The 13,902-nt window shown below is 46.8% G+C and overlaps 1 protein-coding gene across 1 annotated transcript; it reads right to left on the bottom strand.

Moving 5' to 3' along the window:
• Positions 1-1,133: 1,133 nt before the first annotated feature.
• CYB5R1 (cytochrome b5 reductase 1) lies at positions 1,134-6,454 on the bottom strand. Its single transcript, XM_074308843.1, has 9 exons — positions 6,296-6,454; positions 5,737-5,886; positions 5,575-5,647; positions 4,926-5,032; positions 4,509-4,638; positions 3,570-3,653; positions 2,869-2,954; positions 2,253-2,352; positions 1,134-1,909 (listed from the first exon to the last, which is right to left on the bottom strand). The coding sequence occupies exons 1-9, from the start codon at positions 6,308-6,310 to the stop codon at positions 1,737-1,739; spliced, it is 918 nt and encodes a 305-aa protein (XP_074164944.1). The 5' UTR covers positions 6,311-6,454; the 3' UTR covers positions 1,134-1,736.
• Positions 6,455-13,902: the final 7,448 nt, after the last annotated feature.

Consider the following 13,902-nt stretch of genomic DNA (forward strand, 5'->3'; position numbering starts at 1 on the left):
CTAACTCTCCTCCTCTCCCCACCTCTCCTCCCCCTCCTAACTCTCCTCCCCTCCCCAACTCTCCTCCCCTCCCCACCTCTCCTGCCCCCCCCACCTCTCCTGCCCCCCTAACTCTCCTCCCCCTCCCCAACTATCCTCCCCCTCCCCTCCCTAACCCTCTTTTCTCCTCCCCGCCCCTCCCCTCTGCCTTTTTCCTCCTTCCCCTCCTTTTTCCTCCTTCTCCTCCTCCCTCCTCCCCGGCCCCTCCCCTCTCCTCTTCTTTCTCCTCCCATATTCTTCCCATCTCCTCCCTCCTCCTCCCTCTTTCTCTTCCCTCCCTTCTTTCCTCCTCCTTTTCCTCCCCCTTTTTCCTCCCTTTCCCCTTCCTCTCTCCCTCCTTTCATTCTTCCCTTTTCTTCCTCTCCCTTTTTCCTCTTTTCCCTTCTTTCTCATCCCCTTTTCTCTTTTCTTCTCTTCCTTTTTCTTTCTCCTATTTTCACTTCCCCTCCTTCCTCTTTTCTATTTCTCTTCCTTCTTTTTTCTCATCCCCTACCCTTTTCCCTTTCCTCCTCATCCTTTCCCTTCTCACTTTTCCTCCTCCTATTTCTCTCCCCTGGCCTCTAGCTTTTCCTCCATCTTTCCTCCATTGCCTCTTCCTCTTTCCAATTCCCCTTTCCCTTTCTTTTCTCTTTTCTCTTCCTGTTCCCTCTTCCTCCCCCCTCCTATTTCTACCTCTCTCTTTCCTTACAGACGCCTTAAGCACTCGTGAGATATAGTTCAATATACAGCTGAACAAAAATCTCAGCCCGCCTTGGCTTTAAGAGCTCTGAGGAGGGGAGAGCTCTCTTCCTGAGGAAGTCCCCAGAGAGCACTTAGCAGCACGTAGACTTGTCCTCAGGCCTCACAAAGGGAACCCTGACTCCCACTGCCCCAGACTCCTGCTGTGTCTGCCAGCTAGGGGCCCGCTCCCTTCCCAGAGAGAGATGCACAAATTGAAAAATGATGGGTGGTGTACGTGGCACATCTCAACACAGGCTGTGCCGGCGGCCCTCTCATGGAAGGTTGGGGAAGACTACCCATGGTGGAGTGGCTGCCCTGTGGCAGCTGAAACCCTGAAAGTTTACCCAGACAGACAGACACACGGGCCCCAGGGAAGCCATACGGGGCCTTGACCCCATTTATTTCCACAGGTGAAGGCTCCTGAAACAAAGGCAATGTCTAAGAAGGTTAAGCAGGCAACATCTTCCATCACACAAGAGGAGAGGAAACAGGAGTCCGGGTATAGAGGACAGGCACACATATCTGCACTTACTATGGGAGCTGGGGGCCGGAGAGAGCAGCTTCCCTGGCCCACATCTGGCCAGCAGTATGGCCCTCTCTGTTTCTATGCTCCCTTTGGCTGCACACATAACCACCCCCATCTTTCAAAAGCTAAGAATCCCCATTGTGAAGGTGCAGGGGGGCAGCCCCACCTTTTCATCCCTAAACAGTGAAGGTGAAGGTGTAAACGCCTGAACCCTCCCTCCCAAAGTCACACCCGTGAGCACCACCTTGGCTTCTAGTCCAGGCCTCTGGGAGGATGGCAGGGTCAAAGTCTGCCCCAACCCAGCTGAGCTGGAGAAAAACACCCGCATCTGGGGCTTGGCAGAGATAGGGCAGTGGTGGCAGGGCAGTTAACAGCGGGCTCCCAGTGTGAGCACTTGATAGGGAGATGGGTGGGGGTTGTGGGCTGAGCAAAGCTAGAGGGGGGGAGGGCCTCAGTAGGTAAAACGCATCTTCTGTGAATACCCCAGCTTATCCAAGTTGGGGTGGCAGGCCAGCTGTACCATGGGAGGCGGCCCACACAGCAACAGCAGCACATCATCCCCTGGGGCAGGCAGGTGCTCCCGGATCATGTCAGCTGTCACAAAGCCCCTGCCATAGGCCCAATCTGCAGGGGGCAGTTAGAGGAGAAACCAAACTGTCTCCCATTCTGACCCCGGGGACGCTGGGGGTGGTAGATGACACCATGGGCGCTATATTATTAAGTTGTGTTAAGGAATGGCCACAAGCACAGACACACTAGCAGTACCACTCTTGCCAAGGACTCAGGGAACAAGAATGGAAATTAAATGGGTCTTTGAGTCTCAACCCATTCAAACAGTGGAAGCGGGGACTCCCATGCTTTTTCCGATTGAATCAGGAATCAAGATGGAGAAGGCTATGACCCAGATATGTATGTGGCAGGGGAAAGGCAATGGATGGGGGGGGAGGGTATCTAGGTGTTGAGTTACCTGCTGGAGGTTGATCCAAGGTGAACCAGAGTTTAAATCGTTCAGGATGTCGGGCCTGCAATTCCTCCAGGTCTTCTCGTAGAATGATGTCCTTCTCAGTCTGAAATATCAGGGAAAGAGAAAGTGAACCCCTCTAGGAACTTCTGATACCCTTTGTCCCCAAAGAAAACCCAAGCAAAAGCTTCATCTCTAAAGCAACACCTTAATGGCAGCACTCATTATGCTCCTTAATAAGTGGGGAAAGACATTAGTAAAGGATAGTTCCAAATTCTAGGAAATAAGAATTTCATAAAGTTGAACTGAAGGAAAATGGAAAGATTCCAGGATCATAGCTGGAAGGTACCCTTTAACCCAGCCCCCCAGAGGAACCTATAAGCCAGGGGTGGGATTTGCACAGGGTCTCATAGGAAGTTTCAGATTTGAGATCTGAACCTGGTCCTTCATCCTCCCCTCTTTCCAAGAAACAGTTTACGTTCTCTCCAATAGCCCAAACCTCAGATGATGGCTGGGATGGGTTTTGAACCAGTCCCCAGGCCTAACCCCTGGCACTCTGCATATCATGCCACATAGTCATCAGACTATTCTGCGGTCCTGGTCCATAGCAAATCCAACTAACCTGGTTGGCAAACAGCAGAAAGCACTGGGTTGGATCTTCAGGGTCCTTTAGGATGGCCCGGATGAGCTGCAGCATTGGGGTGATTCCTGAATAAAGACCCCCCCTCTTGTGGTTGTATGGCAGAAACAGCTTCTCCTGCCAAAAGCCTGGTTAACCTTTTTTCCTCTTCAAACCTATTACCTACTCCATATATTCACTCCATTTCCCATTCCCTCTAGTTTTCTAGGACTCCTCTATTTCAGACAGGAATTACAATTCACCCCCCAGAAAATGTGAGTTTGAATTTAGTGATTGATTTGGATAGATCTTGTGGCACTAAATAGAAATCCAGATGGTAACATTCATTTAAGGAAATAATCTAGGACTTCTCAAAAGAAAGCAAAACAAAACCTCACAATCTAGGACAAGTGTTGAAAGAAGCAGCTGTTAGCAAATATCTAACGATTCCATGGGCTGCAGATCCATCTCTGCTTAGCCATTCTGATTTCTTTCCATTCCAATCCAAAAAGGTCTGGATTTGAGATTGTTGGAAACAGCCCCTGATTTCAATCCCTCTTTTTTATTTTTCACAGGCCCAGGAACTCCAGCAACCCATCATTACCAGTCCAGCTACGAGCATCTAACCCTTCCAAGTGTCACTTGCTACCAGCTCCATGCCAACAGCCAACAGCATTGGGGGCAGACACAAGGGTGACACACACCCGTCCCTCCGGCAATCATTCCCAGCTTCTTTGCCACTCGGGATTCTGCTGGAGATTTCTTGCTGGGCTGAATGTCAAATTTCCCTAAGAGAAATCAAGGGCAGAGAGGACAAATGGGAAGTCAATTTAAGGAACTGAAAAAGAAATGTAAAAGAAACCCCATGAGCACTTTATCAAACGGATATGGACCTTAATTCTGGAATTCAACGCAGTGGCAAATATATTCACAGACTAGTTGGAGGCTTCAAATTGGCCTGGCTATGGATGGCACTATATCCTGGGAACATGAATAGGGTTGGGCCATCTGTCTCTCATTACTGCCAGATCCCAGTACTCTCAGGGAAGAGAGGTGTTGTTGTAGCTACCCCATGAGTCATGAGCAATCTTAGGCAGTGGGATGCCTCCCTGATGAGACAGACAGGCCCAGGTGTGACTCAACATTCCCTAGTGACAGCAGTAGGACTCAGGGGGCGAGGCAAAAGGGCCCAGCTGTTCCAAAGAGGTGGGAACGGCAATGAAATTACCTCCAGCTCCATGAAAATGAGGCTGAGGAAGCTTTTTGAGAGAGCAGAGGAGGAAGCTAATGGTCATATATATGTCTGTTAGAAGTGACAGATTCAGGACAGTGGCTGTTTCCTGTGGCCCATGGGATAATATGTTTCATATTATCAGGGCTATGCTTAGATGGAAAAGGAGCCCTAGCTCCTTTAGAGAGGATATATTTTATTGGAGTTAAGTGACTTGCCCAGAATCACATAGCTAGTTGTGTCTGAGGCTGAATTTGAACTCAGGTCCTCCTGACTCCAGTACTCCATCCTCTGCACCATCTTTAGATATGCACGGAGAATAAAGGTCATAAAATCAGCAGGCCTGATGCGGATAGATTCATAATGATGGCGGAAGGTTAGGCCTTGGATTAGGAGGCGGTAGGGCTGCTACCTTTCCCATTATAAGTGAGCATTCCACTTGGCCCCCGGAACTCCACCACATCTCCAATCCTGAGGCTGTCCAGGTACTGAGACATCTTCCCTCCCTCGGGGAATTTGGGGTGCACTCCTTTCAGATAGACCTGAAGAGAGGAGAGAACAGCACGTGACCAGTGTCATCCGCTGTAAAATCTCCCTCTCCCAATCCCACTTCTGGCTTTTTCCTCCCAGATTTAACCCAAGCTTCAGAAGTTCCAGATATCATTGGTGCTTAGTCAATTGCTGATGAGCTTGAGTTTGGGCCACGGATTGTAAATACTCCTTTTCTCCAACCCTAAAACCCACGGTCCTTAATATACCCGGTGACTCCCGGAAAGCCAGGAAAATGTGGCAGAGGAGAGGAAAGACCCCTTGGGGCCCTGGCGCATACCTTGATGACGAGATCCACGTAGCCCTTGTTCTCATCACTGGTGACCGGGGTGTAGGGCCGGACGACCAGGTTGCCATCAATTCGGGCCGAGAGGTAGACGTGTTTTCCTGGTGACGGGACAGGAAGTGGGGTGTGAGGGGGAGCCTGGCCCGTTTTCTGCCCCAGGGAATTTTAAATAAGTCTTGAGTCTGAGCCCACTGATTCTGTCTGTTCCCGGTCAGAATGAGTCAGGGAGCACAAGAAAAGTGTCCTCCACAAACTCGTTCTGAAAATAGCAAAGTTTGACACGGGGTGCTTATGGAAGCCTTCTTGCTCCGTGTCGGATCCCGAGGATCCCCGGCTTCCCGCAGACAAACGGAAAGAACCCTGGTCACTTGTTCTAGGATGCAGTAAGGCGCTGAGTGGAAGGAAATGGTCCAACCGAATGTTGCCTGCAAAAGTCAGTGACGAGGGATGGAGACTGGCTGGGGCGGGCAAAAAACGGAGACACCCTGGCAAGGGGCATTGTGGCGTTTGTCAGACCGAGGATCGCATCGCGAGGGGAAAGTGTGAGACCCAGGGAAAGGAGGAGGAAACGGATCCTCAGGAGGAGGGAGCGAGGCTCCTCCTGGGAGCACTTCCTCGTGCCTCTGCCCACCAGGCTCCTTACCTACGGGCAGCCCCAGGATGTGGTGGGCTGAAGGCAGGGCAAAGCGGAACTTCTTGGTGTTGAGGCTGACGGTCTAAAAAGAGGGAAAGGAACGCACCCTGCGGGGTCAGCCCGTGCTCCCTTCTCCGACCTCCGCTCCCTCCCCACCCCAGTGTAACGCACCGTCTTGTCCAGCAGCCTCAGCAAGTACTTCTCGTTGGGGTCCAGAAGGGTGACGGGCGCGCTCCGGGCCCTCCGAAGGAGGTAGGAGCCCAGCGCCAGGCCCAGCAGGGTCACCAGCCCCGCCCCCAGCGAGGCCAGCAGGGCAGCGCTCTGCGGGACAGAAGCGGACTGAGAGCTGGGCCCGAGAGCCCCGGGACGCCCGGCCTCGCGTCCCCGCGCCGCGGGGCGCCTCACGGGAGGGGGGTGGGGGGTCCCGCCACGCCGAGGGGCCGGGAAGACCCTAAGGGGGCCTAGGGAACACCTGGAGCGAGGCGCGTCTCGGGGGTCTGAGACCAGGGAAGGGGCCGCTTCCCTGCACTGGGCTGGGCGAGGGGACCTGGGCAGGGGGGCGCGGGTGCAGGCGGGATGCGGGGCGGATCCGGGCGGGATGCGGAGCGGGGCCCGGCATGCAGGCGCCAGCCATCCGGGGTGATCCAGGCGGGATGCCGAGTCCCGACCCGGGCGTCTGCGGGCGCGAAGCGGGGTCGGGGCTCGCGCGAGAGCCATACAAGGTCCTCACCGGCTGGATCCCCATGGTCAAGTGCCCGGTCCGCTCCGAAGCCTCCCAGGCCCGATCCCACAATGCGCCGCGGGCCAGGGCGGGGCGGGATGGGACTCACCAGCGGGGATGGGGAGAAAGGAGAAGTGGGAAGCGGGGAGACGGGAGGGGGGAGCGCCAGGGAGAGGGGAGGGCGAGCAAGGAAGAGGGGCCTAGGGAGGAGGAGGAGGTCAGGGGAAGAGAGGAGGGGAGGAAGGCCCCAGCAGAGGAGAGAAGCGTGGAGAAAAGGAGAGAAGAAAGAGGGGGGGTGATGGAGAGAGGGAGAGGAGAGAAGGGGGAGGGGAGAAGAAAGCATTCTGGAGCTCGGGGCTGTCCTTGCAGTCGTCGGTGTGCTTCCCTACACCTCAGTCCTATTACTGGGCCTCTTACTGCCACTCTGCCGTGGGGAGGGGGCCTGGGAGAGGGGGGAGAAAGGAGGAGTGCGGAGAAAGGGTCACAGATTCTCCCTGTCAGAGTCAGGGGGCCCTCGGGGGCCTCCGCGGGAGCCAAGTGCTCAGAAAGCCTGCGAACCCGAGGAAAGGGGCGCTCACTGCCTTTGGAGATAGTTCTTCCAGTTAAAGAAAGTCACACACACACAGTTATAGATAGAGTCTGTGTTTCTCCTCACATGGGTTCAAAACTTACCCTTTTGTTTTCACTCCTCCCTCCTGGACCAAGCAGAGTCTGATCTAACAGCTGCGTCTGCAGTCAGAAAGACCCCTGTGGGCGGCTGCGGGACCCCGGGCAAGTCACCGACGGGGTCTTCCCGCGCTGTTCGGGAGCCCAGATGAGATAAATGTAGCAAGCACCGAATAAACGCCTGTTTTCTTCTTTTTCTATTCCACGAAACGGAATGCTGAAAATCATCTTTGCATGGGTTTGAAAAAATAAACTATTATTTAAAAAAACCGTGCATGCCCTTCGACCCAGCAGTGTCACTAATGTGTCTGTGTCCCAAAAAGATCATAAAAGAGACACAGGGACCCACAGGTGCAAAAACGTTTGTAGCCGCGGAGGTTAAGTGGAGGCCGTGCCCTGGGGAATGGCTGGAGAAAGTGTGATATGTGAATGTAAAAGAATGTTATTTCTATAAGAAACATGAGCAGGCTGAGCTGAGGGAGTAAAACCAAGAGACCACTGTGCGCAGTGCAGCCAAGATTATATGGTGATCCCCAGGGTAGCCTCGGCTCTTCTCAGCACAAGTTCAATAGACTTGAGATGGAAAGTCTGGATCCAGAGAGAACTCTAGAGACTATATAGATCGAAGCACACTATTTTCACTTTTTTTTTGCTTTTTAAATGTTTTTCCCCTTTCAATCTGATTTTTCTTGCAAAACATGACAAATATAGAAATGCATTTAAACATATTGTACATGTATAACCTATATCTTGAGGAGAAGAGAGGTAGGGATGGATCGAGAAAAAAAAACATTTGGAACACAAAATCTTCTTTTAAAAAAGAAATGTTTTTATTTTTGCATTTCCAGTGCCTAACACATTTCTTTGTACACAATGTTTGGTATTTGTTCAATCGAATTGAATATTATTTTATGGTACAGAAGTTCCCCTTCTAAGCATTTATTAACTACATTAAATTATGTGTCAAAAATGTTGAAAATACTCTTTACATATATTTGGGAAAATAAGTTATATCAAAATGAATATCATATTTGGAAAAGAGGAGGGGGAAAAGGAAGGAGGGAGAAAATTTGGGAATTCAAAACCTTGTAAAATGAATGCTAAAATTTTTCTTGATGACGTGTATTTGGGAAAAGATACAATTTCAGAATTTAAGAAAAAGCAAATATTAGATTCTGTATTTGTATTGAACCTCGTGAAGAGGAAGAGCTTCCTCAGCCATGAGGATTCAGTGGACAAATAGTAAGAGAACTGGCGTTATTCTCTTCGTTTGAAAGGCCCAAAGAAAAGAAAGGCCGGACAGGACCTTGGAAAGTAATAGGGGGGAATCTGTAAATAAGGGAGCTATCTGCCACATTGTAAAATGATACATGTCCACAATCATAATGGAAGAAAATGCCTAGCTTGTGCACAGGCACTCCTGAATGAATGCTTTCCAAGGTGTGGGAAATCCAGAGAATGAAATCCTCTCCTACTTTGAGGGACATGAGGGAGAGTACATCCCCAGGAAATTTCCCCTTCTTGTTTGCTGGTTCCCTAAAGAGCCCCACTTCCCACTCACTCTTCCCTCCCACCTCCACTTCCCAATAGTGACACCCTGAAACGAATCTCTGGGCACCCAACACAGAAGCTGTATGTCCAACTTGGACACTCGCAAGCTTCATACTCTTCAGATCTTCAGAGAGGATGAGATTGGAATTCACTGTCTCAGGATTCAGAGTAATGTTCCTTTGGAAGGTCAGTAGTATTTCCCTCATTCCACAATTAGTCCAGTCCAGAGCAGCAGGCTCTGGACATTGAAGCAACAGCACCTCACTCTTTTCCAATGTGCTTCTCACATCCAGGAGCATCTCCACAAGTGGCTTCTCAGAATTCTTCTGTAGCTCATCAATCATCTCCTTTAAGTTTTGGATATATTGGGAAAATCTGGCCTCAGTCCCCATTAATTCCCTCATATTCTTTCTTTTTTCCTTGTCCAGCTTTTGTGGAGTGATTTGGTTTTTCTTTGTCAAGAAAGTGCACATCTTGATGTATTCTGGTATGATGACCTGCTTCAGTATCTGTGTTTCCATCTTGCACTGATCCACTCTTCTTCTCTCCTGGTCCAACAAAATTTGAGCCTCAGTTGCTTTTCTCCGCAAACTATCATGGGCTTCCTGGAGTTTCACCTTGCAGTTCTCTGCAAACTGTTCTATGGGATACACACTATGAGCTTTGTGTTCTTGGGAGAATAAGCAGGACATACAGAGAGGCTTCTGGTCATCTTCACAGAACAGCTTCTGAATTGCTAGATGTTGTTTACAGATGGTCGGGCAACTGAGGTATTCCATTAAATGAGGTCTGAACTGTTTAGTGAGGATCACTAGATTCTCTATGCATTTACTGGGTTCTAAGTCTCTGGGCTGGCTTGCTCTTCTGCAAACTGGACAAGTCCATGGTACATGAGCTTCCTTCCAGGTTCGGTAGAGACACTCTTTGCAAAAACTGTGACCACAGTCAATAGTCACTGGTTTGGTGAAGTACTCCAAGCAAATGGAACAGGTGAGTTCAGTCCTGAGGTTTTCAATGTTGTCCTTGATATCCATGTTCTCAGACCTTTTGACAATGGTGTTCCTGGGAAAGATAGATTACTTCTCCAAGGAGAAAACTTAAGTCCTGTTGAGTCTATCTTCCTCTGATAGAAAAAGTTTCCTTTAGAGGCAATATAGCTCCAGATTTGAGCTTCTACTCCTGTATTCCCTTTTTTATACCCCACCCCAAAGCTCCACCCCTCTGAATTCACACCAACAAGGCGTTAACTTACCTAGTTTACACCTGTAAGTTTGGCCCTGCTTTGGAATTCTCATCAACAAGGCGTTAACTTACCTAGTTTACACCTGTATGTTTGGCCCTGCTTTGGAATTCTCATCAACAAGGTGTTGACTTACCTAGTTCACACCTTTGTGTTTGGCCCTGCTTTGGAATTAGTTCGAGGAGACTGAACTATACAGGCAAAAGCTTCACCCTATAACTGATAGTACTTTAACAAACATATTCTAGATAATGAAGACACAATTCACTGTAACACTAGTTGTGTGATTTGTTCTACTAATAATTCTTAATATTATAAAGTTGTTTAAATTTATGTTACCATCATTATCTTGTTTTTTCAATCCTATATTAGCCCTGTGGGTTAATTACTATATGTTAACTCTTTTCATTTTCAGCTTCAAGATTTGCTGCAGATATTTAGAATCAAAAGAGAGGAGTTAAGCTTTAGAGGGAGTTTTTGAGGAAAGAGGGTGAATTCAGATGTAGTCTGTTGATTTTCAGTTGCCATTGGGCTATTCCTTAGAAATATTCAGAGGTCAGGTGAGAGATAAAATAGTAATCCTCTTTTACTTTTCCCCACAAACTATAAAAGATACTTCTTTTGGAAAAGGCTTTAGATGGGGTGAGGGAGGACATTAGAGAAGTTAGTGAGAGAGGTCCCAAAGGAGCAGAGCCACACAAGAAATAAATTCCAAACTTATTTCTTACTGGTCTTTAACACCCACACTCTGCCCTTTTGGATTTTACCTTATTACTATCTGCCATACATAATGTCATATTTTTCCTGTCTCCTACTTAGTCTTTTTATCTTATGAATAAATGAATGCATGAAAAAAGAATTTATTAATTGCTTTCTATGTTATATTAGTTAATTGCTATATCTGTTACTCCTTTCATTTTCAGTGTCAAGACTTGAGGCAGATATTTAGAATCAAAAAAGAGAAGTTAAGCTTATATTATAAGTTAAGCTGTTATATTATATTAACAAAGCTCTGTGCTAAGTGCTGGGGCTACAAATAGAAAAGCAACAGAATAGTTTGATCTTCCTGGCACATACCACATTCTCTCTCCCCCAGAACACCTTGCTGCTTTAGCTAGGTTTATTTGCTTGTCTTATGGGGGGCAGTTGGTCAGGATTTGACAATGGTATTCCTGGGAAAGGTAGATTACTTCTCCAAAGAGAAAACTAAGTCCTGTTGAGTCTACCTTCAAACCATCTCTTGCATAGATCCTCTCCTCTCTCTTCCTGTTGAAGTCATGTTTTCGTCATCATCCACCTAGCCCACTTGCAATATTTGCCTCTCAGATCTTTCTACAGCTTCCCCCTCTCTGTCCCATCCATCCTTCATGGATCCTGCCAGACTGATTTTCTTTATCCATTCATACCTATACTTAGTGCAAAAATCTTCTATGATTTGATTCCACCTATTGAGTCTGTGTCTAGAATTCACAGTTTTCTACAATCTAGTGATACCTTACCTTTCAAGTCTTATTTTCTTGTACTTATATCCTTGTACTCAAAGCTTGAGCCAAACTAAACTATCCTTTGCCACTGAATGCACATTGTACCCTTCCCCCTCTGTCTATTCCCTATATTTAGAATCTTCCCTTACATCCTTTGAAACACAACTCCAATGCCATCCCCCTCCATGAAGTCTTCGGTGATGGCCCAGAGTCCCTAATGACCTTCCCCAAGGAACCTATATAACATTTGATTTTGTCCCTCTGTGATGTACTGATGCAGGATGTCTCAAAACTCCCCAGTTTAGTTTTCTTTTATTGTTGAGGCAGTTGGGCTTAAGTGTCCCAGGGTCACACAGTTAGTGTTAAGTATCTGAGACCAGATTTGAACTTGGGTCCCTCCATGACTTCAGGGCTGGTGCTCTATGCACTGCACCACTCAGCTGTCCCTTTAGTGTAGTTTTAAATTGATAACCATGTATCCTATTGCATACTATAATTGTCTGAATTTATGTCAAATCTTCCTACCAGACTCTAAGCTCCTAGATGACAGAAACCATGTTTTATCTAAACTCCATATATAGCTTTCTGCAACTAGTATAGAACTTTGCTTACAATGATTATTAAGTTTGAATTGTGTTGTTTTACCTCTTCTGTGAAATTCCCCTCCCCCCCCTCCTCTCTGCCTCTCAAAAGCACTCTTCAAGGACCAGAACTAGGGCTTCCTGCTCCATAAATACTGACTTGGCTGTTTGTAGTGCTCTCTTCTGAATTTTTATGGCATTTATAGACTTAGCATCTCTCTCTCTCTCTCCCTCCCTCCCTCCCTCTCTCTCTCTCTCTGTCTCTGTCTCTCTCTCTCTTTCTCTCTCCCTCTCTCTTTCTCTCTCTCTCTCTCTGTCTCTCTCTGTCTCTCTCTCTCTCTCTCTCTCTCTGTCTCTCTCTGTCTCTCTCTCTGTCTCTCTCTCTCTGTCTCTCTCTCTGGCTCTCTCTGTCTCTCTCTCTCTCTCTCTCTCTCTCTCTCTCTCTCTCTCTCTCTCTCTCTCTCTCTCTCTCTGTATATATATATGTAGTGTGCCTTCTAAGTTTCCACTCAGTGGCTCCTTGGCTGTGGTGGTCATTAGAATATGGTTTTCATCAATTAAAAAATATATCTTTTAAGCTGATTAAGAATCCTAGGAGGACTGAGCCAACCAAGGATTGTAATCTATAAACTGTCTTATTTTAGGAATGCCGTGTCTTTATCTTTACATTATCTTAGTTTATATTTTTGGTTCCAAATTGTCTTGTCCTAAAAATGCTGATTTTACCTTCTGAGATACTGGGAAGTATTTTATCTTAGTTTACATTTTAATGATCAGAACCATAATAAGGTAAAGATACTTAATCCTAACTCCAATTTACCTCTAAACCATAAAATTAGCATCATGAGTAATAGTAAGGAAGTGCCTAACCTAATCACCCCAATTCACCTTAGAGGTAGCTCTAAGATGAATGCTCCATACAAATACTTTTTGCCCACTTTTTCACTAACTGCCTTCCTCAGGTTAGCCAGCCTGTCAATGGTATAATAAAATCTTTGCCTGTTGATTTGGACATGGTCTAAGCCTATAAATTCTTTTAAGATGCCTCAAGATACTCATCAGGAATCTTATTTTGGGGAAGTTTATTGCTCCTGTACCCCCACATGTGGTGGTCCGTATGGAGAAATTTACTTTTACCTCTTCCATTTCAAGTCCCCCTTTTTATTTTTTTACCCCCTGGCACATAGGAATGCTTGTTAGGATCATTGTGAACTTTACTCTCAATATACTTCCCCCGGCTGGGGATGCCTGGTCTTGGGGATGCAGTTTGGGCACACTTGTCACTTTTCACCTTCCCTGGAAAGCCAGAGGAGGTAATTTGCTATAGGAATAGATGCTTTAGAACTTGTGGTAAAGATGAAAGTTCATTTCTGTCCCTAAAATGCAGAGACAAATTTGGCCTACAACATCTCAAAAATAAGAGGCTCATTTATTTTTTCTTTCTCTTTGAGCCAGAGCTTTATTTCTCAAAAGTAAGCAGGCCAAATAGTATGGGGAGCTAGTTGGCAAAAAGGGTCAGGAGAAAGAAGCTTTTATACCAAAAATTTGGCTTTAAGCCAATTCACTGTCTTGTGTAACAGTGCCTGGTCTTAGTCTGTTCTGGAGGATCAGGAGAAATGGCCCATCAAAGGCTCTCTCATGTTTTTTTTTTTGAATTAGTATTTTAATTGCTCTCTTTGTTGTTTTGTTTGTCAAGTTTGTGTTGTGAACTAGGTTCTATTATCTTGAAAGACTTAAAATGCAGTCAGCTGGAAAATACTTCTAAAGACTGCAGTAAGAGAGAGCACTGGAAAATATTTATTAGCATTATTAAGTCCCACCTTAGATTTAAAAAAAAAAAAGGAAAAGCCTTTTTGTATTCCCAACACTGGCTAAGTTGGGGCTACAGAAATAAAGGTAGATAATTAAAATTGTACAACTACTAAAACATTTTAGCAGATTTGGGGAGCTTTGAGATTAATCATTAATGTGATTGACAATTAGTCTTTTTAAGTTTATAGGAAAAAAAAACTCCAGAGATTATGCGCTATTTTCAGGTACTCACCCCCTTCTGAAACATCTTAGTAAGTTTTGAGGTACCACTCTGTAGAATTT

This window comes from Sminthopsis crassicaudata, chromosome 4 (genome assembly GCF_048593235.1).
Source record: "Sminthopsis crassicaudata isolate SCR6 chromosome 4, ASM4859323v1, whole genome shotgun sequence".
In the NCBI taxonomy this organism is placed as follows: domain Eukaryota; kingdom Metazoa; phylum Chordata; class Mammalia; order Dasyuromorphia; family Dasyuridae; genus Sminthopsis; species Sminthopsis crassicaudata.

Excerpts from the sequence above, each read along its gene's own strand:
- CYB5R1 (XM_074308843.1), bottom strand. Across the intron at positions 2,955-3,569 it reads AATGATTGCCGGAGGGACGG|GAATCACCCCAATGCTGCAG; the intron begins GTGTGTGTCACC and ends GTCTTTATTCAG. Across the intron at positions 2,353-2,868 it reads TTCTGCTGTTTGCCAACCAG|ACTGAGAAGGACATCATTCT; the intron begins GTTAGTTGGATT and ends CTGATATTTCAG.